The sequence below is a fragment of the Heptranchias perlo genome, unplaced genomic scaffold (genome assembly GCF_035084215.1).
Source record: "Heptranchias perlo isolate sHepPer1 unplaced genomic scaffold, sHepPer1.hap1 HAP1_SCAFFOLD_237, whole genome shotgun sequence".
NCBI classification, from domain to species: domain Eukaryota; kingdom Metazoa; phylum Chordata; class Chondrichthyes; order Hexanchiformes; family Hexanchidae; genus Heptranchias; species Heptranchias perlo.
The window spans coordinates 59,013-83,910 of record NW_027139249.1 but is presented as its reverse complement, the minus strand read 5'-3'; the positions used below and the strand labels follow the sequence as shown (position 1 = coordinate 83,910).

General features: G+C 50.1%; 1 protein-coding gene across 1 annotated transcript in view; it reads right to left on the bottom strand.

The window, feature by feature from the left end:
* Positions 1 to 797: 797 nt before the first annotated feature.
* Positions 798 to 24,898, bottom strand: part of LOC137310258 (serine protease 53-like) — a gene marked incomplete at its 5' end in the record, with an annotated part of 73,112 nt that continues 49,011 nt past the window's right edge. The window contains 4 exons of the mRNA XM_067978154.1: positions 798 to 1,097; positions 1,857 to 2,026; positions 14,713 to 14,981; positions 17,757 to 17,919. Coding sequence (XP_067834255.1) covers positions 798 to 1,097; positions 1,857 to 2,026; positions 14,713 to 14,981; positions 17,757 to 17,919 — 902 coding nt within the window. The remainder of the gene's footprint in view (positions 1,098 to 1,856; positions 2,027 to 14,712; positions 14,982 to 17,756; positions 17,920 to 24,898) is intronic.

Genomic DNA, 24,898 nt, shown 5'->3' with positions numbered 1-24,898 from the left:
CACACAAGCCAAACGAAGCAAAGCAGATTGGACAGTCAATCAGCGTATTTATTGATATAAGCAAAATGTGTCAAGAGAGTGCAATGTGCAGCGAGGACAGGAAAATTATTCTGCTGCTTTATCACTTTGAGATTACGAAGTCTAAATAAACAACGACAATAACAACACGCATTTCTATAGTGCCTTTACGTAGTAAAAAACGCCCCGAGGGTCAAAGGTCAGAAAAGGCAGTGCTGTCCAATACATTAGCCACGAGCCACATGTGGTGACTTGAGAATCCAGATGTGGCTCATTGCATTTCCGATCAGTGAATAGAAAATGGGAAACAGACACTATTGTTGGGCTTGTGATCTCAATACTTGCACCCGCAAGTCATATGTGTGCGAATTTTAACCCTTTTGTGTGTGGAAAAGCGAGTGTGTTTTTTGATCGCTGTGTCTGCTTTCCTTCATTGGTCACCGAGTCGCGGTAGATCTTTGAAGGACATTTACACACTCCAAGCACATTCACCCGTGTTGCGAGTAAGGCATTAAATTAGTGGGCGTTTGTGGCTAAAAACGGTGTTCCCGTGGTTACACTCGTGGCTGGTCAGCCATTTCCTACTGGACAACGCTGGTTGGAGGAGACTGCAGACATTCTGGCTCTGTGCGTTTTCATACCACGATCCCCCCCTTGACGGGTTCAGGGTGGGTTTGCGAATCGGTTTTGATTTTTGGCGTTGCGTAAAAAATTCAGCTAAATTTCCTCGACTCCCGGATTATTCCCTCACCCCACACCCCTTCAGTTCTGCCCGGCATCTAATCGTTCAGCAAGATGCCGCAGAGGAGGAGGCAGAGGATGCTGCCCGCATGGAGTAGGAGCCTCCCGATGCCTCCTGGCACACTGTTCAGGCAACCTTCCGGTGAGAGCCGCAACGCCAATGTCGGAGCCATGAACTGCAGCCCGGAGACTCTCGCATTGATCCATTCCTGGAAGGGGGCGACTGCTGTGTAGACGCCGGGCCGAATATTTTTCCCACAACCCTCACTGAAGCTGACGATGCCAACCTGCACCCAGGTACCCTCGTTCAAGTAGGCCAGAGGCCCACCCATATCTCCCTGTTCATCAAACAAACAACAGAAATCAAAATTATAATCCCAAAAAACACTCCCAGGGCAGGTACAGCACGGATTAGATAGAGAGTAAAGCTCCCTCTACACTGTCCCATCAAACACACCCAGGGCAGGTACAGGGTTAGATACAGAGTAAAGCTCCCTCTACACTGTCCCATCAAATACTCCCAGGGCAGGTACAGGGTTAGATACAGAGTAAAGCTCCCTCTACACTGTCCCATCAAATACTCCCAGGGCAGGTACAGGGTTAGATACAGAGTAAAGCTCCCTCTACCCTGTCCCATCAAACACTCCCAGGGCAGGTACAGGGTTAGATACAGAGTAAAGCTCCCTCTACACTGTCCCATCAAACACTCCCAGGGCAGGTACAGGGTTAGATACAGAGTAAAGCTCCCTCTACACTGTCCCATCAAACACTCCCAGGGCAGGTACAGGGTTAGATACAGAGTAAAGCTCCCTCTACACTGTCCCATCAAACACTCCCAGGGTCAGGTACAGCACAGATTAGATACAGAGTAAAGCTCCCTCTACACTGTCCCATCAAACACTCCCAGGGTCAGGTACAGCACAAATTAGATAGAGTAGACCTCCCCCTACACTCCCCTGCCAAAGTGCTTTAACCTCAGAATAGCACCCCTTCCAGTTTCCGATTCCCTCCTGGCCTCTCTGAGGCCTTGGTGAGTCCCGTCGAAGGATCGATTCTGTCCCCATGTTCCCCCCCCTCCACCCTCGCTCTCATCTCACCTCACAGGTGCCCTTCTTGCCCGCTGGGACGCCGGCACACAGCATCGAGTTGATGATGTTGATCTTGCTGGAGCCAATGGTCATTCCAGCTTGGTACAGCCGGTTACACGTCCTGTGCCCGATCAGGGCCACCTCCACCTCTTGGAGTGTTCCTGGTGAAATGAGGCTGACTGAAAAAAGGGAACGTCGAGAGTTAAAACCGTCATCATTTGGGAGTCACTGAGATCGCAAATAGGACACCCAAATAAGCCCCCCATAACATCGGGACCTTTAACAGGTTCTGGTAACACCCCATCAACGTGCCCAGTTCTAACTGCTGACTCACCACTTTGATCCTTTTGGGTATCAAGGGACACGGAGTAAAGGCAGGTTCATGGAGTTGTGGTACAGATCGGCAATGATCTCATTTAATGGCAGAACAGGCTTGAGGGGATGAATGGCCTCCTGATCCTATGTACAGATCGACCATGATCAGATCAAATGGTGGAACAGACTCGATGATCCCTGGGAGTGTGTCAGTGCTTACACGGGGTTCCTGGGAGTGTGTCAGTATTTACATGGCGTCCCAAGAGTGCGTCAGTATTTACAGGAGGTCCCCGTGAGTGTGTCAGTATTTACAGAGAGTCCCCGGGAGTGTGTCAGTATTTACAGGGGGTCCCCGGGAGTGTTTCAGTATTTAAAGGGGGTCCCCGGGAGCATGTCAGTATTTACAAGAGGTCCCCGGGTGTGTGTCAGTATTTACAGGGTGTCCCCGGGAGTGTGTCAGTATTTACAGGGGGTCCCCGGGAGTGTGTCAGTAGTTACAGGGTATCCCCGGGAGTGTGTCAGTATTTACAGGGAGTTCCGGGAGTGTCAATTTTTGCAGGGGGAGTGTGTCAGTATCTGCAACAAGTCCTTCGGAGGATGTAAGTATTTGCAAGGGGTCCCAGAGGGGAAAGGACAGTGCATCTAACGCACTGTGACACCCAGACAGAGGGCAAAGGACAGTGTATATAACACACTGTGATACCACGACAGAGGGGAAAGGACAGTGTGTCTAACACACTGTGACACCCAGTCCCAGAGGGGGATAGGACAGTGTGTCTAACACACTGTGACACCCAGTCCCAGAGGGGGATAGGACAGTGTATCTAACACACTGTGAGACCCGGTCCCAGAGAGGGAAAAGACACTGTATCTAACACACTGTGACGCCCAGTCCCAGAGGGGGAAAGGACAGTGTCTCTAACACACCGTGACACCCGGTCCCAGAGGAGGAAAGGACAGTGTATCTAACACACTGTGAGACCTGGTCCCAGAGAGGGAAAAGACACTGTATCTAACACACTGTGACGCCCAGTCCCAGAGGGGGAAAGGACAGTGTCTCTAACACACCGTGACACCCGGTCCCAGAGGAGGAAAGGACAGTGTATCTAACACACTGTGAGACCTGGTCCCAGAGAGGGAAAAGACACTGTATCTAACGCACTGACAACCCGTCCCAACAACAAGAACAACTTTTATTTACATAGCGCCTATAACGTGGCAAAACGTCCCAAGACACTTCGCAAGAGCGTTATCAAACGAAATATGACCCCGAGCTACATAAGGAGGTATTAGGACAGGTGACCAAAAGCTTGGTCAAAGAAATAGGTTTTAAGGAGGGTCTTAAAGGAGGAGAGAAAGGCAGAGAGGTTTATGGAGGGAATTCCAGAGCTTAGGCAGCTGAAGACATGGCCACCAATGGTGGAGCGATTAAAATCGGGGATGCGCAAGAGGCCAGAATTGGAGGTGCGCAGAGATCTCGGAGGGTTGTAGGGGCTGGAGGAGGCTACAGAGATAGGCAGGGGAAAGGCCATGGAGGGATTTGAAAACAAGGATGAGAATTTTAAAATCAAGGCGAGCACAGGGGTGATGGGAGAACAGGACTTGGTGTGAGTTAGGATACGGGCAGCAGAGTTTAAGACCATAAGAGATAGGAGCAGGAGTAGGCCATTCGGCCCCTCGAGCCTGCTCCGCCATTTGGTGAGATCATGGCTGATCTGATTTTTACCTCAACTCCACTTTCCCGGCCTTTCCCCATATCCATTGACACCCTTGCTGACCAAAAATTAGTCTAACTCAGCCTTGAATGTATTCAATGACTCGGCCTCCACAGCTTTTTGGGGTAAATAATTCCAAAGATTCACGACCCTCTGGGAGAAGAAATTCCTCCTCATTTCCGTCTTAAACGGGCAACCCCTTATTGAGACTATGTCCCCTAGTTTTAGATTCCCCCATGAGGGGTAACATCCTCTCAGCATCTACCCTATCGAGTCCCCTCAGAATCTTATATCTTTCAATAAGATCTCCTCTCATTCTTCTAAACTCCAGTGAGTACAGACCCAACCTGTTCAATCTTTCCTCATAAGACAACCCTTCCATACCCGGAATCAACCGAGTGAACCTTCTCTGAATTGCCTCCAATGCAAGTATGTCCTTCCTTAAATAAGGGCAACTGTACGCAGTACTCCAGGTGTGGACTCACCAGCACCCTGTACACTTGTAGCATGACTTCCCTGCTTTTATACACCATCCCCCTAGAAATAAAGGCCAATATTCCGTTTGCCTTCCGGATTACCTGCTGCACCTGTATGTTGACTTTTTGTGTTTCATGTACGAGGACACCCAGATCCCTCTGTACCGCAGCATTTTGTAGTATTTCTCCATTCAAATAGTATTTTGCTTTTTTATTTTTCCTCCCAAAGTGGATGACTTCACATTTGCCCACATTATATTCCATCTGCTAAATTTTTGCCCATTCGCTTAACCTGTCAATATCTCATTGCAATTTGCTTTTCCACCTATCTTTGTATCATCAGCAAATTTGGCCACAAGACACTCTGTTCCTTCATCCAAGTCATTGATACATATTGTTGAGGCCCCAGCACTGAGCCCTGCGACTAGTTACAGATTGCCATTTTGACAATGACACTTTTATCCCGACTCTTTGTTTTCTATCAGTTAGCCAATCCTCTATCCATGCCAGTATATTACCCCCAACACCATGAGCTCTTATCTTGTGCTGTAATCTTTTATGTGGCACCTTATCGAATGCCTTTTGGAAATCCAAATATACTGCATCCATTGGTTCCCCTTTATCCACCCTGCCCATTACTTCCTCAAAGAACTCTAATAAATTTGTCAGACATGATTTCCCCTTCATAAAACCATGTTGACTCTCCTTGATTGTATTATGAGTCTCCAAATGTCCTGCTACTACTTCCTTAATAATGGATTCTAGCATTTTCCCAATGACAGATGTTAGGCTAACTGGTCTAGTTATGATGTGGTACACCAACTCTACAGCAGACGCCGCAACCTCGAAACCAAGATAGAGTCCATACTCTCAACCTGTACTCAGGACACAGCAGACCAGCTACGAGACACCACCAAACAGACGAGGCAACGGAACTACGCTGCCTACATGAAAACCAAGAGCAGGAAGCTTGAGAAACTCGGCATCACCACCAGCATCAACCAAGCCTCACCCGGTACCACGGTTGCAACCACAGGGAAGTCCATCGTCAATTTGTCCGCCCACACCTTTCAACCACACGAAATCGAAGTTCTCAGCCGAGGGCTCAATTTCTGCCCCACCACCAAAATGGACCCCATCGGTCTTGCGGCGGACACAGAGGAATTCATCAGGAGAATGAGGCTCCGCAAATTCTTCCACAAATCCCAAGATTTCAGCAGCGAACCCAATGAGACGATCAACGATCCGGAACAGCAGACAGAGGGATCCGCGGTACAGCAACCGAAGAAAAAAGAGTCAAATTGGACTCCTCCGGAGGGACGCTGCCCCAAGCTTGACATGTATGCTCAAGCTGTCAGGAGATGCGTCAACTAGAACTAGGGGGCATAATCTTAGAATAAGGGGCTGCTCTTTCAAAACTGAGATGAGGAGAAACTTCTTCACTCAGAGGGTAGTAGGTCTATGGAATTTGCTGCCCCAGGAAGCTGTGGAAGCTACATCATTAAATAAATTTAAAACAGAAATAGACAGTTTCCTAGAAGTAAAGGGAATTAGGGGTTACGGGGAGCGGGCAGGAAATTGGACATGAATTTAAATTTGAGGTTAGGATCAGATCAGCCATGATCTTATTGAATGGCGGAGCAGGCTCGAGGGGCCGATTGGCCTACTCCTGCTCCTATTTCTTATGTTCTTATAACGCCAGATTCATCAGCTGCACTCACAAGACAGTCCAGAATGTCACCCGAGCACAACGCAACACCATCGACGCTCTCAAGACCAACCGCAACATCGTCATCAAACCAGCGGACAAAGGAGGAGCCATCGTCATACAGAACAGAACAGACTATTGCAAAGAAGCATACCGACAACTGGACAACCAGGAACACTTCAGACGGTTACCCGCAGATCCGATCAAAGAACACACCCACCAGCTCAACAAACTGATCAAGACCTTCGATCCAGACCTTCAAAGCATCCTACGCGCTCTCATCACACGTACTCCCCGCGTGGGAGACTTCTACTGCCTCCCAAAGATAACACAAAGCCAACACACCCGGACGTCCTATCGTATCAGGCAACGGAACCCTGTGTGAGAACCTCTCTGGATACGTCGAGGGCATCCGGAAACCCATCGTACAGGGAACCCCCAGCTTCTGTCGCGACACTACAGACTTCCTACAAAAACTCAGCACCCACGGACCAGTTGAACCAGGAACACTTCTCACCACGATGGACGTCTCGGCACTCTACACCAGTATCCCCCACGATGACGGCATCGCTGCGACAGCCTCAGTACTCAACACCAACAATAGCCAATCTCCAGACGCCATCCTACAACTCATCCGCTTCATCCTGGATCACAATGTCTTCACCTTCGACAACCAGTTCTTTACCCAAACACATGGAACAGCCATGGGGACCAAATTCGCACCCCAATACGCCAACATTTTCATGCACAAGTTCAAGCACGACTTCTTCACTGCACAGGACCTCCAACCAACGCTATGCACCAGATACATCGACGACATTTTCTTCCTATGGACCCACGGCGAAGAATCACTGAAGAGACTACACGATAATATCAACAAATTCCATCCCACCATCAAACTCACCATGGACTACTCCTCAGAATCGGTTTCATTCTTGGACACACGAATCTCCATCAAAGACGGGCACCTCAGCACCTCACGCCCACGGACAACTTCACGATGCTCCACTTTTCCAGCTTCCACCCTAACCACGTCAAAGAGGCCATCCCCTATGGACAGGCCCTGCGAATACACAGGATCTGCTCAGACGAGGAGGAATGCGATGGACACCTACAGACGCTGAAAGACACCCTCGTAAGAACAGGATATGATGCTCAAACTCGTCGATCGACAGTTCCGACGGGCCACAGCGAAAAATCGCATAGACCTCCTCAGAAGACAAACACGGGACACAACCAACAGAGTACCCTTCGTCATCCAGTACTTCCCCGGAGTGGAGAAACTACGCCATGTTCTTCGCAGCCTTCGACATGTCATCGATGACGACAAACACCTCGCTAAGGCCATCCCCACGCTTCCACTACTCGCCTTCAAACAGCCACCTAACCTGAAACAGACCATCGTTCGCAGCAAATTACCCAGCTTTCAGGAGAACAGCGTCCACGACACCACACAACCCTGCCACGGCAACCTCTGCAAGACATGCCAGATCATCGACACACATACCACCATCACACTGGCTTAGTGGCAGAAGGCAGAGGGTGATGGTCGAAGGTTGTTTTTGTGACTGGAAGCCTGTGGCCAGTGGGGTACCACAGGGATCGGTGCTGGGTCCCTTGCTGTTTGTGGTCTACATTAATGACTTGGATGTGAATGTAAAAGGTATGATCAGTAAGTTCGCTGATGATACAAAAATTGGTAGGGTGGTAAATAGCGAGGAGGATAGCCTCAGTCTGCAGGACGATATAGATGGGTTGGTCAGATGGGCGGAACAGTGGCAAATGGAATTTAACCCGGAAAAGTGCGAGGTGATGCACTTTGGAGGGACTAACAAGGCAAGGGAATACACAATGAATGGGAGGACCCTAGGCAAGACAGAGGGTCAGAGGGATCTTGGTGTGCAAGTTCACAGATCCCTGAAGGCGGCGGAACAGGTAGATAAGGTGGTAAAGAAGGCATATGGGATACTTGCCTTTATTAGCCGAGGCATAGAATATAAGAGCAAGGAGGTTATGATGGAGCTGTATAAAACACTGGTGAGGCCACAGCTGGAGTACTGTGTGCAGTTCTGGTCGCCACACTACAGGAAGGATGTGATCACTTTGGAGAGGGTGCAGAGGAGATTCACCAGGATGTTACCAGGGCTGGAGCGCTTCAGCTATGAAGAGAGACTGGGAAGATTGGGTTTGTTTTCCTTGGAGCAGAGGAGGCTGAGGGGGGACATGATTGAGGTGTACAAAATTATGAGGGGCACAGATAGGATGGATACTAAGGAGCTTTTTCCCTTCGTTGAGGGTACTATAACAAGGGGACATAGATTCAAGGTAAAAGGCGGGAGGTTTAGAGGGGATTTGAGAAAGAACTTTTTCACCCAGAGGGTGGTTGGAGTCTGGAACTCACTGCCTGAAAGGGTTGTGGAGGCAGGAACCCTCACAACATTCAAGAAGCATTTGGATGAGCACTTGAAATGCCATAGCATACAAGGCTACGGACCAAATGCTGGAATATGGGATGAGAGTAGACAGGGCTGATGGCCGGTGCGGACACGATGGGCCGAAGGGCCTCTATCCGTGCTGTATAACTCTATGACTCTATGACTCTATGACACACGAGAGGACACCACCCACCAGGTGCATGGTTCATACTCCTGTGACTCGGCCAACGTTGTCTACCCCATACGTTGCAGGAATGGATTCCCCGGAGCATGGTACATCGGCGAGACCATGCAGACACTGCGACAACGGATGAACGGACACCGCACAACAATCGCCAGAAAGGAGGGCTCCCCCCCAGTCGGGGAACACTTCAGCAGTCAAGGACATTCAGCCTCCGATCTTCGGGTAAGCGTTCTCTAAGGCGGCCTTCGAGACACACACAACGCAAAATCGTCGAGCATAAATTGATAGCCAAGTTCCGCACCCATGAGGACGGCCTCAACTGGGATCTTGGATTCATGTCACGCGACATGTAACCCCACCAGCGAAAAAAAGTTACCTGTTTTGAATACAACTGGTCATTCTCTCTCTCTCTGTCTTTGTTATCTGACCCCTTGTGTATTCAGTATTCTTGGATGTAATGTGTCCATGACTAACCTGTCTGAACACCATCCACTCCTTTGATTGCTGTGATTAACTCTCTGCCAAGGTGTGATAACGGGCAGTTGGAAAGATTATCTGTAATCACCAGGCATTGTTCTCTGACTATATATGCTGTGCCTTTATGGAACCCTTCACTCACCTAACGAAGGAGCAAAGCTCCGAAAGCTTGTCATTTCAAATAAAGCTGTTGGACTATAACCTGGTGTTGGACGAGTCCGTACATTGGTCTATAGTTACCTGCTTTCTGTCTCACTCCCTTCTTGAATAGGAGTGTTACGTTTATGGTTTTCCAATCCGCTGGGACCTTTCCAGAATCTAGTGAATTCTGGAAGATTACAACCAATGCATCCACTATCTCTGTAGCCACTTCCTTTAAGACCCTCGGATGCAAGCCATCAGGTCCAGGGGACTTGCCAGCCTTTAGACCCATTAGTTTACCTCGTACTTTTTCTCTAGTGATAGTGATTGTTTTTAGTTCCTCACTCCCCTTTGCCCCTTGATTCTCTAGTATTATTGGTATGTTATTAGTGTCTTCTACTGTGAAGACAGATACAAAATATCTGTTCAATTCCTCTGCTATTTCCTTGTTTTGCATTATTATTTCCCGAGTCTCATCTTCTAAGGGACCAATGTTTCCTTTAGCTACCCTCTTCCTTTTTATATACTTGTAGAAGCTTTTACTGTCAGTTTTTATATTTCTTGTTAGTTTACTCTCATAATTTATTTTCTCCCTCTTTATTATTTTTTAGTCATCCTTTGCTGGTTTTTAAAGTTTTCCCAATCTTTGGGCTTACCAGTAATCGTTGCCATGTTGTATGCTTTTTCTTTTAACCTGATACTATCCTTTACTTCCATGGTTAGCCATGGTCAGTTCAGCCTTTTTGTGGAGTCTTTCCTCCTCATAGGGATATATTTTTGTTGCGAATCATAAAATATCTTTTTAAATGTTTGCCACTGCTTAGCCACCATCATACCACAAATCTGTTTACCCAGTCCATTTTAGCCAATTCCGCCCTCATTCCTGAATAATTGCCCTGAGTTAAGTTTAATACAGTAGTTTCAGACCCAAGATCCTCGCTCTCAAACTGGATGTGAAATTCTATCTTGTTAGTAGCACTGCTTCCCAAGGGATCCTTTACTTTGAGATCATTAATTAATCTTGTTTCATCACCCATTATCAGACCCAAAATGGCCTGTTCTCTGGTTGGTTCCCTGACGTATTGGTCTAAGAAACAGTCCCTTATACACTCTATGAACTCGTCCTCAGGGCTATTTTTGCCAATTTGATTTGTCCAATCTATGTGAAAGTTAAAATCGCCCATGATTATTGCGTTACCTTTTTTACAAGCCCCCCTTATTTCCTGATTTATATTTAGCCCTACACAGAACCATAGAAGAGATACAGAACAGAAGGGGGGGCCATTCGGCCCATCGTGTCCGCGCCGGCTCAAAGAACAACCAGGTGCCCATTCTAATCCCACCTTCCAGCACCCGGTCCGTAGCCCTGCAGCTTACAGCAATTTAGGTGCAGGTCTAGGTACTTTTCAAAAGAGTTGAGGGTCCTTGCCTCTACCACCAATTCGGGCAGTGAATTCCATACACTCACCACCCTCTGGGTAAAAAAGTTTTTCCCCATGTCCCCTCTAATCCTTCCGCCAATCAGCTTAAATCTATGTCCTCTAGTTCTTGAACTCTCCGCTAGGGGAAACAGGTACTTCCTGTCTACTCTATCTAGGCCCCTCATAATTTTGTGCACCTCAAAATTCTTCACTCAGAGGGTGGTGAACCTGTGGAATTCTCTACCACAGAAGGCAGTGGAGGCCAAGTCAATAGATGTATTCAAGAAGGAGATAGATATATTTCTTAATGCTAAAGGGATCAAGGGATATGGGGAAAAAGCGGGAACCAGGTACTGAGTTAGACAATCAGCCATGATCATTTTGAATGGCGGAGCAGGCCCGAAGGGCTGAATGGCCTACCCTTGCTCCTATTTTCTATGTTTCAATCAAGTCTCCCCTCAACCTCCTCTGCTCCAAGGAAAACAACTCCAGCCTATCCAATCTCTCCTCGTGGCTGCAATTTTCAAGCCCTGGCAACACTCTTGTAAATCTTCTCTGCACTCTCTCCAGAGCAATTACGTCCTTCCTATAATGTGGTGACCAGAACTGCGCACAATACTCCAGCTGTGGCCTTACAGCGTTTTATACATTTTTATACAGTGTAGCTACTGTTAGGGGGCCTATATACTACTCCCACCAGTGATTTCTTTCCCTTGCTATTTCTTACCTTCACCCAAATTGATTCGACATCTTGATCTTCTGAGCCAAGATCATTTCTCACTATTATACCAATTTCATCCTTTATTAACAGAGCTACCCCACCACCTTTACCTTTTTTCCTATCCTTCCGAAATGTTAAATAACCCTGAATATTTAGCTCCCAACCTTGGTCACCTTGTAACCACGTCTCTGTAATGGCAACGAGATCATACCCATTTGTTTCTATTTGTGCCGTCAATTCATCTATCTTATCACGAATGCTGCGCGTATTCAGATAAAGAACCTTTAATTTTGTCGTTTTACCATTCTTTCCTACCCCGGCCCCATTTGCTAATGCACTCTTATGTTTGTACGCTCTGTCCCTTCTGACACACTCTGTTTATCATTACCCCCATCATTTTCCTGCACTACTTCCTTGTCTTTTCTCTTTAGCAATCTAAACTTCGCCCCACCTGAGCCCTCCCCGCTTCTATTTAGTTTAAAGCTTTCTCTACCGCACTAGTTATTCAGTTTGCCAGAACACTGGTCCCAGCATGGTTCAGGTGATGTCCGTCCCAATGGAACAGCTCTCTTTCCCCAGTACTGATGCCAGTGCCCCATGAATCGAAACCCACTTCTCCCACACCAATCTTTGAGCCACGCATTCATCTCTCTGATCTGATTTACCCTGTGCCAATTTGCTCGTGGCTCAGATAATAATCCAGAGATCATCACCTTTCTGGTTCTGCTCTTTAATTTAGTCCCTAGCTACTCAAACTCCCTCAGCAGAACCTGTTTCTTAGTCCTACCTATGTCGCTGGTACCTACGTGGACCACGACAACTGGATCCTCCCCTTTCCACTCCAAGTTTTTCTCCAGCCCTGAGGAGATGTCCTTAACCCTGGCACTGGGTAGGCAACACAGCCTTCGGGACTCTCGCTCTTGGCTGCAGAGAACAATGTTTATCCCTCGAACTATACTGTCATCTACTACAACCACATTCCATAGAACCATAGAACTATAGAAAAGGTACAGCACAGAAGGGGGCCATTCGGCCCATCATGTCCGTGCCGGCTCAAAGAACAACCAGGTGCCCATTCTAATCCCACCTTCCAGCACCCGGTCCGTAGCCCTGCAGCTTACAGCAATTTAGGTGCAGGTCCAGGTACTTTTTAAAAGAGTTGAGGGTCCTTGCCTCTACCACCAATTCGGGCAGCGAATTCCATACACCCACCACCCTCTGGGTAATAAAAGTTTTTCCTCATGTCCCCTCTAATCCTTCCGCCAATCAGCTTAAATCTATGTCCTCTAGCTCTTGAACTCTCCGCTAGGGGAAACAGGTACTTCCTGTCTACTCTATCCGGGCCCCTCATAATTTTATACACATCAATCAAGTCTCCCCTCAGCCTCCTCTGCTCCAAGGAAAACAACCCCAGCCTATCCAATCTCTCCTTGTAGCTACAATTTTCAAGCCTTGGCAATATTCTTGTAAATCTTCTCTGCACTCTCTCCAGAGCAATTATGTCCTTTTCACTCCCCCCACTTGAATGGCCCCCTGAACCACGGTGCCGTGGCCAGTTTGCTCATCCTCCCTGTAGTCCCTGCACAGGCCACACACACTGGCAGCTATTCAGTTTTGGATGAGCTCAAGTTTTTGGAGGGTGGAAGATGGGAGGCCAGCCAGGGGAGCATTGGAATAGTCCAGTCTAGAGATAACAAAGGCATGGATGAGGGTTTCAGCAGCAGATGAGCTAAGGCAGGGGTGGAGACGGACAATGTTATGGAGGTGGAAGTAGGCGGTCTTTGTGATAGAGCACATACGTGGTTGGAAGCTCATCTCAGGGTCAAATAGGACCAAGGGTGCGAATGGTCTGGTTCAGCCTCAGACAATGGCCATGGACAGGGATGGAGTTGGTTGCTAGGGAACGGAGTTTGCAGCGAGGACCAAAGACAATGGCTTTGGTCCTCCCAATATTAGTTGGAGGAAATTTTTGCTCATCCAGCACTGGATCTCGGACAAGCAATGTGACAAATGAGAGCCAGTAGAGGGGTCGAGAGAGATGGTGGTGACACATTACCACTGTTGCAAGCTGCCGACCCACAACTAACAGGCCACACACACTGGCAGCTATTCATACATGACAGGCACATCAACCAGACACAAGTCCCGCTTTCTTACAGGAGAAGGTAGCGCATATCAGTAGGCAGCAAGTGGCAGTGGCATTCAGCCCCTCGAGCCTGTTCTGCCATTCAATGAGATCATGGTGGACCTGTGACCTAATTCCATATTTCCGCCTCAGCCCCATATCCCTTAATACCCTTGGTTCATAGAAATCTATCAATCTCAGATTTAGAATTCACAATTGAGCTATCATCAACTGCAGTTTGCAGAAGACCTTCCCAAACTTCTCCCACCCTTTGCATGGAGAAGCATTTCCTAACTTCACTCCTGCACGTCCTAGTTCAAAATGCTAGGCTATGCCCCGAGTCCTAGTATTCAAGTATAGAATGCCTCCAAAAAGAGTTACAAATGTCTCGACAGCCATCAGCAATAATCCAGCCACAACCTGTAAATCCTGCATGGTCCCTTTAAATAGCACCGGTGGGGGGTCCTCTAGGCACTCTAAGACACATTCAGATGGTCGGGGTGAAGGCTGTGCGTTGAGTTGACCATGAAGTCCCAAAATGGTGTCTATCACTTTAAATCAGCGTTGTACACTGATTGAAGCCATTTTCTCCCTACTTTACACGATTCCAGCGTTCATTACCTGCTCCAACTTCTATACCAAGATGGTGTCTGGTGCACGTCACGCAGGAAACCTGCGTGCGTATCCATGACGCCATCTTGGATGTCGGAGAGGCCGTGTAGCACCAAAACAAAGGGCGCTACACGGCCCAATTTAGCGCCCAGTGTATCTAACACACTGTGACACCTGGTCCCAGAGTGGGAAAGAACAGTGTATCTAACGCACTGTGACACCCGGTCCCAGAGGGGGAAAGAACAGTGTATCTAACGCACTGTGAGACCCGGTCCCAGAGGGGGAAAGGACAGTGTATCTAATGCACTGTGACACCCGGTCCCAGAGGGGGAAAGAACAGTGTATCTAACGCACTGTGACACCCGGTCCCAGAGGGGGAAAGGACAGTGTATCTAACGCACTATGACACCCGGTCCCAGAGGGGGAAAGGACAGTGTGTCTCACGCACTGTGAGACCCGGTCCCAGAGCGGGAAAGACAGTGTGTCTAACTGACTGAGCCACATATTGTCTGAGGAAACGAGCCAAACTACTTACTGCCCTCCTGTGTGTGTCCCCACCCGGCCACCCAACAGCTGGATCCGCAGGGGAACTGGAAGTTGGAGGTCGGTAGGCAGATGGGCATCATGTAGGTGTTGAACACGATTCTCCTATCAAGTTGGATCAACGCGATGTCATTCCCTTCCAGGCGATTGACGTAATTTTCATGACGGGAGATTCTTAGGATTTTCATTACCACTTCTTTCAGATTGACACCTCCCTGCTGATGCCTTCCTAAGAAGACGTCGTATTGCAATTTCATCCTTCTGCACAATGGAAGAAACATGTCAGTTTCTTTGAGGTGAGTGAGATTTCCTTTCTCTGTTTATCAAGGTAAGTCCTGGCAATAACACTCCCAGGGCAGGTAAAGCATGAGTTAGATACAGCACAGGCTGGGACAACAGCCTTGGCATTTCTTGAGGCAGGAACAGCATGGGTTAGATACAGAGTAAAGCTCCCTCGACACTGTCCCATCAAACACTCCCAGGGCAGGTACAGGGTTAGATACAGAGTAAAGCTCCCTCTACAGTGTCCTATCAAACACTCCCAGGGCAGGTACAGGGTTCGATACAGAGTAAAGCTCCCTCTACACTGTCCCGTCAAACACTCCCAGGGCAGGTACAGGGTTAGATACAGAGTAAAGCTCCCTCTACACTGTCCCATCAAACACTCCCAGGGCAGGTACAGGGTTAGATACAGAGTAAAGCGCCCTCTACACTGTCCCTTCAAACACTCCCAGGGCAGGTACAGGGTTAGATACAGAGTAAAGCTCTCTCTACACTGTCCCGTCAAACACTCGCAGGGCAGGTACAGCACACGTTAGATACAGAGTAAAGCTCCTTTGACACTGTCCCATTAAACACTCCCAGGGCAGGTATAGGGTTAGATACAGAGTAAAGCTCCCTCTACAGTGTCCCATCAAACACTCCCAGGGCAGGTACAGCACGGGTTAGATACAGAGTAAAGCTCCCTCTACACTGTCCCATCAAACACTCCCAGGGCAGGTACAGGGTTAGATACAGAGTAAAGCTCCCTCTACACTGTCCCATCAAACACTCCCAGGGCAGGTACAGCGATAGATACAGAGTAAAGCTCCCTCTACACTGTCCCATCAAACACTCCCAGGGCAGGTACAGGGTTAGATACAGAGTAAAGCTCTCTCTACACTGTCCCGTCAAACACTCCCAGGGCAGGTACAGCACACGTTAGATACAGAGTAAAGCTCCTTTGACACTGTCCCACTAAACACTCCCAGGGCAGGTATAGGGTTAGATACAGAATAAAGCTCCCTCTACAGTGTCCCATCAAACACTCCCAGGGCAGGTACAGCACGGGTTAGATACAGAGAAAAGCTCCCTCTACACTGTCCCATCAAACACTCCCAGGGCAGGTACAGGGTTAGATACAGAGTAAAGCTCCCTCTACACTGTCCCATCAAACACTCCCAGGGCAGGTACAGCACGGGTTAGATACAGAGTAAAGCTCTCTCTACACTGTCCCGTCAAACACTCCCAGGGCAGGTACAGCACACGTTAGATACAGAGTAAAGCTCCTTTGACACTGTCCCATTAAACACTCCCAGGGCAGGTATAGGGTGAGATACAGAGTAAAGCTCCCTCGACACTGTCCCATCAAACAATCCCAGGGCAGGTACAGCACGGGTTAGATACAGAGTAAAGCTCCCTCTACACTGTCCCATCAAACACTCCCAGGGCAGGTACAGGGTTAGATACAGAGTGAAGCTCCCTCTACACTGTCCCATCAAACACTCCCAGGGCAGGCACAGGGTTAGACACAGAGTAAAGCTCCCTCTACACTGTCCCATCAAACACTCCCAGGGCAGGTACAGGGTTAGATACAGAGTAAAGCTCCCTCCACACTGTCCCATCAAACACTCCCAGGGCAGGTACAGGGGTAGATACAGAGTAAAGCTCCCTCGACACTGTCCCATCAAACACTCCCAGGCCAGGTACAGGGTTAGATGCAGAGTAAAGCTCCCTCTACACTGTCCCATCAAACACTCCCAGGGCAGGTACAGGGTTAGATACAGAGTAAAGCTCCCTCTGCACTGTCCCATCAAACACTCCCAGGGCAGGTACAGGGTTAGATACAGAGTAAAGCTCCCTCTACACTGTCCCATCAAACACTCCCAGGGCAGGTACAGGGTTCGATACAGAGTAAAGCTCCCTCTACACTGTCCCGTCAAACACTCCCAGGGCAGGTACAGCACGGGTTAGATACAGAGTAAAGCTCTCTCTACACTGTCCCGTCAAACACTCCCAGGGCAGGTACAGCACACGTTAGATACAGAGTAAAGCTCCTTTGACACTGTCCCATTAAACACTCCCAGGGCAGGTATAGGGTTAGATACAGAATAAAGCTCCCTCTACAGTGTCCCATCAAACACTCCCAGGGCAGGTACAGCACGGGTTAGATACAGAGTGAAGCTCCCTCGACACTGTCCCATCAAACACTCCCAGGGCAGGGACAGGGTTAGATGCAGAGTGAAGCTCCCTCCACACAGTCCCATCAAACACTCCCTGGGCAGGTACAGCGATAGATACAGAGTAAAGCTCCCTCGACACTGTCCCATCAAACACTCCCAGGGCAGGTACAGGGTTAGATACAGAGTAAAGCTCCCTGTACACTGTCCCATCAAACACTCCCAGGGCAGGTACAGCATGGGTAAGATACAGAGTAAATCTACTTATACAAGGAGCTTCAGGCTTCAAAACCGAAGACCCTCTCTCCCAGACTGCAGTATTTTGACATTTCCTCCATTTCCCACAACAGTCAACTGTTGTTCAATTCGAGGCTCAGTCCCACAACGGGTGAGATCGGGGAACTCAGCACAGGCCAGGGATGAAGCTGGGGCCTTTCATGCCCTGTGTGGGGTAACTGTGGAGAAAGACGAAAGGGAGTCACGAAATCGTTTTATGAGTCGTACATTTTACGTTCGACGGCTCCACAATTAGTTTCGCTGTGCAGCAGCAACATTCTAACTCGGTGATGAAACGCTGCTTCCAATATTAGTGACTTACTCGAAGACGCAGTGAGCAGCAGTTAAAACCCAGGTGTTTGTGATGAGGGACCCTCCGCAAATATGCCTTTTGTCCAAGTGAATGCTGGCCAGCCAGGGCCACGTTCTCGTCCGGGAGTCTTCACCGCCCACAATCCGGTTGAATATCTTGGGTTGCCCGCAACCTACCAGGAGAGATCAGAACCAAAATACTAACAGGAGGCCACAAATTGAAACTTTTCCCTCTCTGGGACCGGGTCTCGCAGTGTGTGAGATACACTGTCCTTTCCCCCTCTGGGACCGGGTGTCACAATGCGTTGGACACACTGTCCTTTCAACTCTGGGACCGGGTGTCATAGTGCGTTAGATGCACAGTCCTTTCCCCCTCTGGTACCGGGTGTAACAGTGTGTTAGATGCACTGTCCTTTCCCCCTCTGGGACCGGGTCTCACAGTGTGTTAGATACACTGTCCTTTTCCTCTGGGACCGGGTCTCACAGTGCATTAGATAAACTGTGCTTTCCCCTCTGGGACCGGGTGACGCAATGCGTTAGATACACTGTCCTTTCCCACTTTGGGACCGGGTCTCACAGCGTGTTAGATACACAGTCCTTTCCCGCTCTGGGACTGGCTGTCACAGTGTGTTAGATACACTGTTCTTTCCCCTCTGGGACCGGGTCTCACCGTGCGTTGGATACGCTGTCCTTTCCCTCTCTACGACCGGGTGTCACAGTGTGTTCAATACACTGTCCTTTCCCCCTCTGGGACCGGGTCTCACAGTGCGTTAGATACACTGTCCTTTCCCTCTGGAGGACCGGGTCTCACAGTGTGTTTCAAACACTGTCCTTTCCCGCTCTGGGATCGGATGTCACAGTGTGTTAGATAAACTGTCCTTTCCCGCTTTGGGGCCGGGTGTCACAGTGCGTTAGATACACTGCCCGTTCCCCCGCTGGGACCGGGTGTCACAGTGTGTTAGATACAGTGTCCTTTCCCCCCCTGGGACCGGGTGTCACAGTGTGTTCGATACACTGTCCTTTCCCCCTCTGGGACCGGGTGTCACAGTGTGTTAGATACAATGTCCTTTCCCCTCTGGGACTGGGTGCCACAGTGCGTTAGATACACTCTCCTGCTCACCTCTGCCAGCGGGTGCCACAGTGTGTGAGATACACTCCCATGTTCACCTCGAGCAGCGGGTGTCACGGTGTGTTGGATGCACTGTCCGTTCCCCCTCTGGGACCGGGTGTCACGGTGTGTTGGATACACTGTCCGTTCCCCCTCTGGGATTGGGTGTCACAGTGCGTTAGATACACTGTCCTTTCCCCCTCTAGGACCAGGTGTCACAGTGTGTGAGATACAATGTCCTTTCCCCTCTGGGACTGGGTGCCACAGTGTGTAAGATACACTGTCTGTTCCCCCTCTGAGATTGGGTGTCACAGTGCGTTAGATACACTGTCCTTTCCCCCCCTGGGACCGGGTGTCACAGTGTGTTAGGTACATTGTCCTTTCCCCCTCTGGGACCGGGTGTAACAGTGTGTTAGATACACTCCCATGTTCACCTCTGGCAGCGGGTGTCACGGTGTGTTGGATACACTGTCCGTTCCCCCTCTGGGATTGGGCGTCACAGTGCGTTTGATACACTGTCCTTTCCCCCTCTAGGACCAGGTGTCACAGTGTGTTAGATACAATGTCCTTTCCCCTCTGGGACTGGGTGCCACAGTGTGTAAGATACACTGTCTGTTCCCCCTCTGAGATTGGGTGTCACAGTGCGTTAGATACACTGTCCTTTCCCCCCCTGGGACCGGGTTTCACAGTGTGTTAGGTACATTGTCCTTTCCCCCTCTGGGACCGGGTGTAACAGTGTGTTAGATACACTCAAATGTTCACCTCTGGCAGCGGGTGTCACGGTGTGTTGGATACACTGTCCGTTCCCCCTCTGGGATTGGGTGTAACAGTGTGTTAGATACACAGTCCTTTCCCCCTCTGGGATCGGGTCTCACAGTGCGTTAGATACACTGTCCTTTACGCCATTGGGATCGGACGTCACAGTGTGTTAGATACACTGACCTTTCCCTTCTGGGACCGGGTGTCGCAGTGCGTTAGATACACTGTCCTTTCCACCTCTCGGACCGGGTCTCACAGTGTGTTAGATACACTGTCCTTTCCCCCTTTGGGACCGGGTGTCACACTGCGTGAAAAACATTGTCCTTTCCCCTTTGGGACCGGGTGTCACAGTGTGTTAGATACACTGTCCTTTCCCCCTCTGGGACTGGGTCTCACAGTGCGTTAGATACACTGTCCTTTCCCCCTCTGGGTCCGGGTCTCACAGTGCGTTAGATATACTGTTCTATCCCGCTCTGGGACTGGGTCTCACACTGCGTTAGATACACTGTCCTTTCCCCCTCTGGGACCGGGTGTCACAGTGCGTTAGATACACTGTCCTTTCCACATCTGGGACTGGGTGTCACAGTGCGTTAGATACACTGTCCTTTCCCCCTCTGGGACCGGGTGTCGCAGTGCGTTAGATACACTGTCCTTTCCACCTCTGGGACTGGGTCTCACAATGCGTTAGATACACTGTCCTTTCCTCCTCTGGGACCGGGTCTCACAGTGCATTAGATACACTGTCTTTTTCCCCTTTGGGACCGGGTGTCACAGTGTGTTAGATACATAGTCCTTTCCCCCTCTGGGACCGGGTCTCACAGTGTGTTAGATACACTCCCATGTTCACCTCTGGCAGCGGGTGTCACGGTGTGTTGGATACACTGTCCGTTCCCCCTCTGGGATTGGGTGTAACAGTGTGTTAGATACACAGTCCTTTTCCCCTCTGGGACCGGGTGTCACAGTGTGTTAGATACACTGTCCTTTCCCCCTCTGGGACCGGGTCTCACAGTGCGTTAGATACACTGTCCATCACCCCTTTGGGATCGGATGTCACAGTGTGTTAGATACACTGACCTTTCCCTTCTGGGACCGGGTCTCACAGTGCATTAGATACACTGTCCTTTCCCTCTCTCGGACCGGGTCTCACAGTGTGTTAGATACACTGTCCTTTCCCGCTATGGGGCTGGGTTTCACTGTTTGTTCGATACACTGTCCTTTCCCCCTCTGGGACCGGGTGTCACACTGCGTTTGATGCACTGTCCTTTCCCCTCTGGGACTGGGTGTCACAGTGTGTTAGATACACTGTCCTTTCTCTCTCCAGGAGTGGGTGTCACACTGCGTTCGATACACCGTCCTTTCCCCCTCTGAGACCGGTTGCCACAGTGTGTTAGATGCACACTCCTGCTCACCTCTGCTAACGGGTGTCACAGTGTGTTAGATACACTGTCGTTTCCCCCTCTGGGACTGGGTGTCACAGTGCGTTAGATACACTGTCCTTTCCCCTCTGGGACTGGGTGTCACAGTACGTTAGATACACTGTCCTTTCCCCATCTGAGATCGGGTCTCACTGTGTGTTAGATACACTGTCCTTTCCCCCTCTGGGACCGGGTGTCACAGTGTGTTAGATACACTGTCCTTTCCCCCTCTGGGACCGGGTCTCACAGTGCGTTGGATACACAGTCGTTTCCCTCTCTGGGACCGGGTGTCACCGCGTGTTAGATACACTGTCCTTTCCCTCTCCAGGACCGGGTTTCACACTGCGTTAGATACACTGTCCTTTCCCCCTCTGGGACCAGGTGTCACAGTGCGTTAGATACACTGTCCTTTCCCCCTCTGGGACCTGGTGTCACAGTGCATTAGATACACTGTCCTTTCCCTCTCTCGGACCGGGTGTCACACTGCGTTAGATAGACTGTCCTTTCCCCCTCTGAGATCGGGTCTCACAGTGTGTTTGATATACTGTCCTCTCCCCCTCTGGGACCGTCACAGTGCGTTAGATACACTGTCCTTTCCCTCTCTGGGACCGGGTGTCACAGTGTGTTAGATACACTGTCCTTTCCCTCTCCAGGACCGGGTTTCACACTGCGTTAGATACACTGTCCTTTCCCGCTATGGGGCTGGGTTTCACTGTTTGTTAGATACACTGTCCTTTCCCCCTCTGGGACCGGGTGTCACACTGCGTTTGATGCACTGTCCTTTCCCCTCTGGGACCGGGTGTCACAGTGTGTTAGATACACTGTCCTTTCTCTCTCCAGGACTGGGTGTCACACTGCGTTAGATACACCGTCCTTTCCCCCTCTGGGACCGGTTGCCACAGTGTGTTAGATGCACTCTCCTGCTCACCTCTGCTAACGGTTGTCACAGTGTGTTAGATACACTGTCCTTTCCCCCTCTGGGACTGGGTGTCACAGTGCGTTAGATACACTGTCCTTTCCCCTCTGGGACTGGGTGTCACAGTGTGTTCGATACACTGTCCTTTCCCCTCTGGGACCGGGTGTCACAGTGCATTAGATACACTGTCCTTTCCCCCTCTGGGACCTGGTGTCACAGTGCATTAGATACACTGTCCTTTCCCTCTCTCGGACCGGGTGTCACACTGCGTTAGATATACTGTCCTTTCCCCCTCTGAGATCGGGTCTCACAGTGTGTTTGATATACTGTCCTTTCCCCCTCTGAGATCGGGTCTCACAGTGTGTTAGATACACTGTCCTTTCCCCCTCTGGGACCGGGTGTCACAGTGCGTTAGATACACTGTTCCTTCCCCCTCTGGGATTGGGTGTCACAGTGCATTGGATACACAGTCGTTTCCCCCTCTGGGATCGGATGTCACAGTGCGTTAGAAACACTGTCCATTCCTGTCTGGGACCGGGTCTCACAGCGTGTTTGATACACTGTCCTTTCCCCCTCTGGGACCGGGTGTCACAGTGTGTTAGATACACTGTCCTTTCCCCCTCTGGGACCGGGTCTAACAGTGCGTTAGATACACTGTCCTTTCCCTCTCTGGGACCGGGTGTCACCGCGTGTTAGATACACTGTCCTTTCCCCCTCTGGGACCGGTTGCCACAGTGTGTTAGATGCACTCTCCTGCTCACCTCTGCTAACGGTTGTCACAGTGTGTTAGATACACTGTCCTTTACCCCTCTGGGACTGGGTGTCACAGTGTGTTAGATACACTGTCCTTTACCCCTCTGGGACTGGGTGTCACAGTGCGTTAGATACACTGTCCTTTCCCCTCTGGGACCGGGTGTCACAGTGTGTTAGATACACTGTCCTTTCCCTCTCCAGGACCGGGTTTCACACTGCGTTAGATACACTGTCCTTTCCCGCTATGGGGCTGGGTTTCACTGTTTGTTAGATACACTGTCCTTTCCCCCTCTGGGACCGGGTGTCACACTGCGTTTGATGCACTGTCCTTTCCCCTCTGGGACCGGGTGTCACAGTGTGTTAGATACACTGTCCTTTCTCTCTCCAGGACTGGGTGTCACACTGCGTTAGATACACCGTCCTTTCCCCCTCTGGGACCGGTTGCCACAGTGTGTTAGATGCACTCTCCTGCTCACCTCTGCTAACGGTTGTCACAGTGTGTTAGATACACTGTCCTTTCCCCCTCTGGGACTGGGTGTCACAGTGCGTTAGATACACTGTCCTTTCCCCTCTGGGACTGGGTGTCACAGTGTGTTCGATACACTGTCCTTTCCCCTCTGGGACCGGGTGTCACAGTGCATTAGATACACTGTCCTTTCCCCCTCTGGGACCTGGTGTCACAGTGCATTAGATACACTGTCCTTTCCCTCTCTCGGACCGGGTGTCACACTGCGTTAGATATACTGTCCTTTCCCCCTCTGAGATCGGGTCTCACAGTGTGTTTGATATACTGTCCTTTCCCCCTCTGAGATCGGGTCTCACAGTGTGTTAGATACACTGTCCTTTCCCCCTCTGGGACCGGGTGTCACAGTGCGTTAGATACACTGTTCCTTCCCCCTCTGGGATTGGGTGTCACAGTGCATTGGATACACAGTCGTTTCCCCCTCTGGGATCGGATGTCACAGTGCGTTAGAAACACTGTCCATTCCCGTCTGGGACCGGGTCTCACAGCGTGTTTGATACACTGTCCTTTCCCCCTCTGGGACCGGGTGTCACAGTGTGTTAGATACACTGTCCTTTCCCCCTCTGGGACCGGGTCTAACAGTGCGTTAGATACACTGTCCTTTCCCTCTCTGGGACCGGGTGTCACCGCGTGTTAGATACACTGTCCTTTCCCCCTCTGGGACCGGTTGCCACAGTGTGTTAGATGCACTCTCCTGCTCACCTCTGCTAACGGTTGTCACAGTGTGTTAGATACACTGTCCTTTACCCCTCTGGGACTGGGTGTCACAGTGTGTTAGATACACTGTCCTTTACCCCTCTGGGACTGGGTGTCACAGTGCGTTAGATACACTGTCCTTTCCCCTCTGGGACCGGGTGTCACAGTGTGTTAGATACACTGTCCTTTCTCTCTCCAGGACTGGGTGTCACACTGCGTTAGATACACCGTCCTTTCCCCCTCTGGGACCGGTTGCCACAGTGTGTTAGATGCACTCTCCTGCTCACCTCTGCTTACGGTTGTCACAGTGTGTTAGATACACTGTCCTTTCCCCCTCTGGGACTGGGTGTCACAGTGCGTTAGATACACTGTCCTTTCCCCTCTGGGACCGGGTGTCACAGTGTGTTAGATACACTGTCCTTTCTCTCTCCAGGACTGGGTGTCACACTGCGTTAGATACACCGTCCTTTCCCCCTCTGGGACCGGTTGCCACAGTGTGTTAGATGCACTCTCCTGCTCACCTCTGCTAACGGTTGTCACAGTGTGTTAGATACACTGTCCTTTCCCCCTCTGGGACTGGGTGTCACAGTGCGTTAGATACACTGTCCTTTCCCCTCTGGGACTGGGTGTCACAGTGTGTTCGATACACTGTCCTTTCCCCTCTGGGACCGGGTGTCACAGTGCATTAGATACACTGTCCTTTCCCCCTCTGGGACCTGGTGTCACAGTGCATTAGATACACTGTCCTTTCCCTCTCTCGGACCGGGTGTCACACTGCGTTAGATATACTGTCCTTTCCCCCTCTGAGATCGGGTCTCACAGTGTGTTTGATATACTGTCCTCTCCCCCTCTGGGTCCGTCACAGTGCGTTAGATACACTGTCCTTTCCCTCTCTGGGACCGGGTGTCACAGTGTGTTAGATACACTGTCCTTTCCGTCTCCAGGACCGGGTTTCACACTGCGTTAGATACACTGTCCTTTC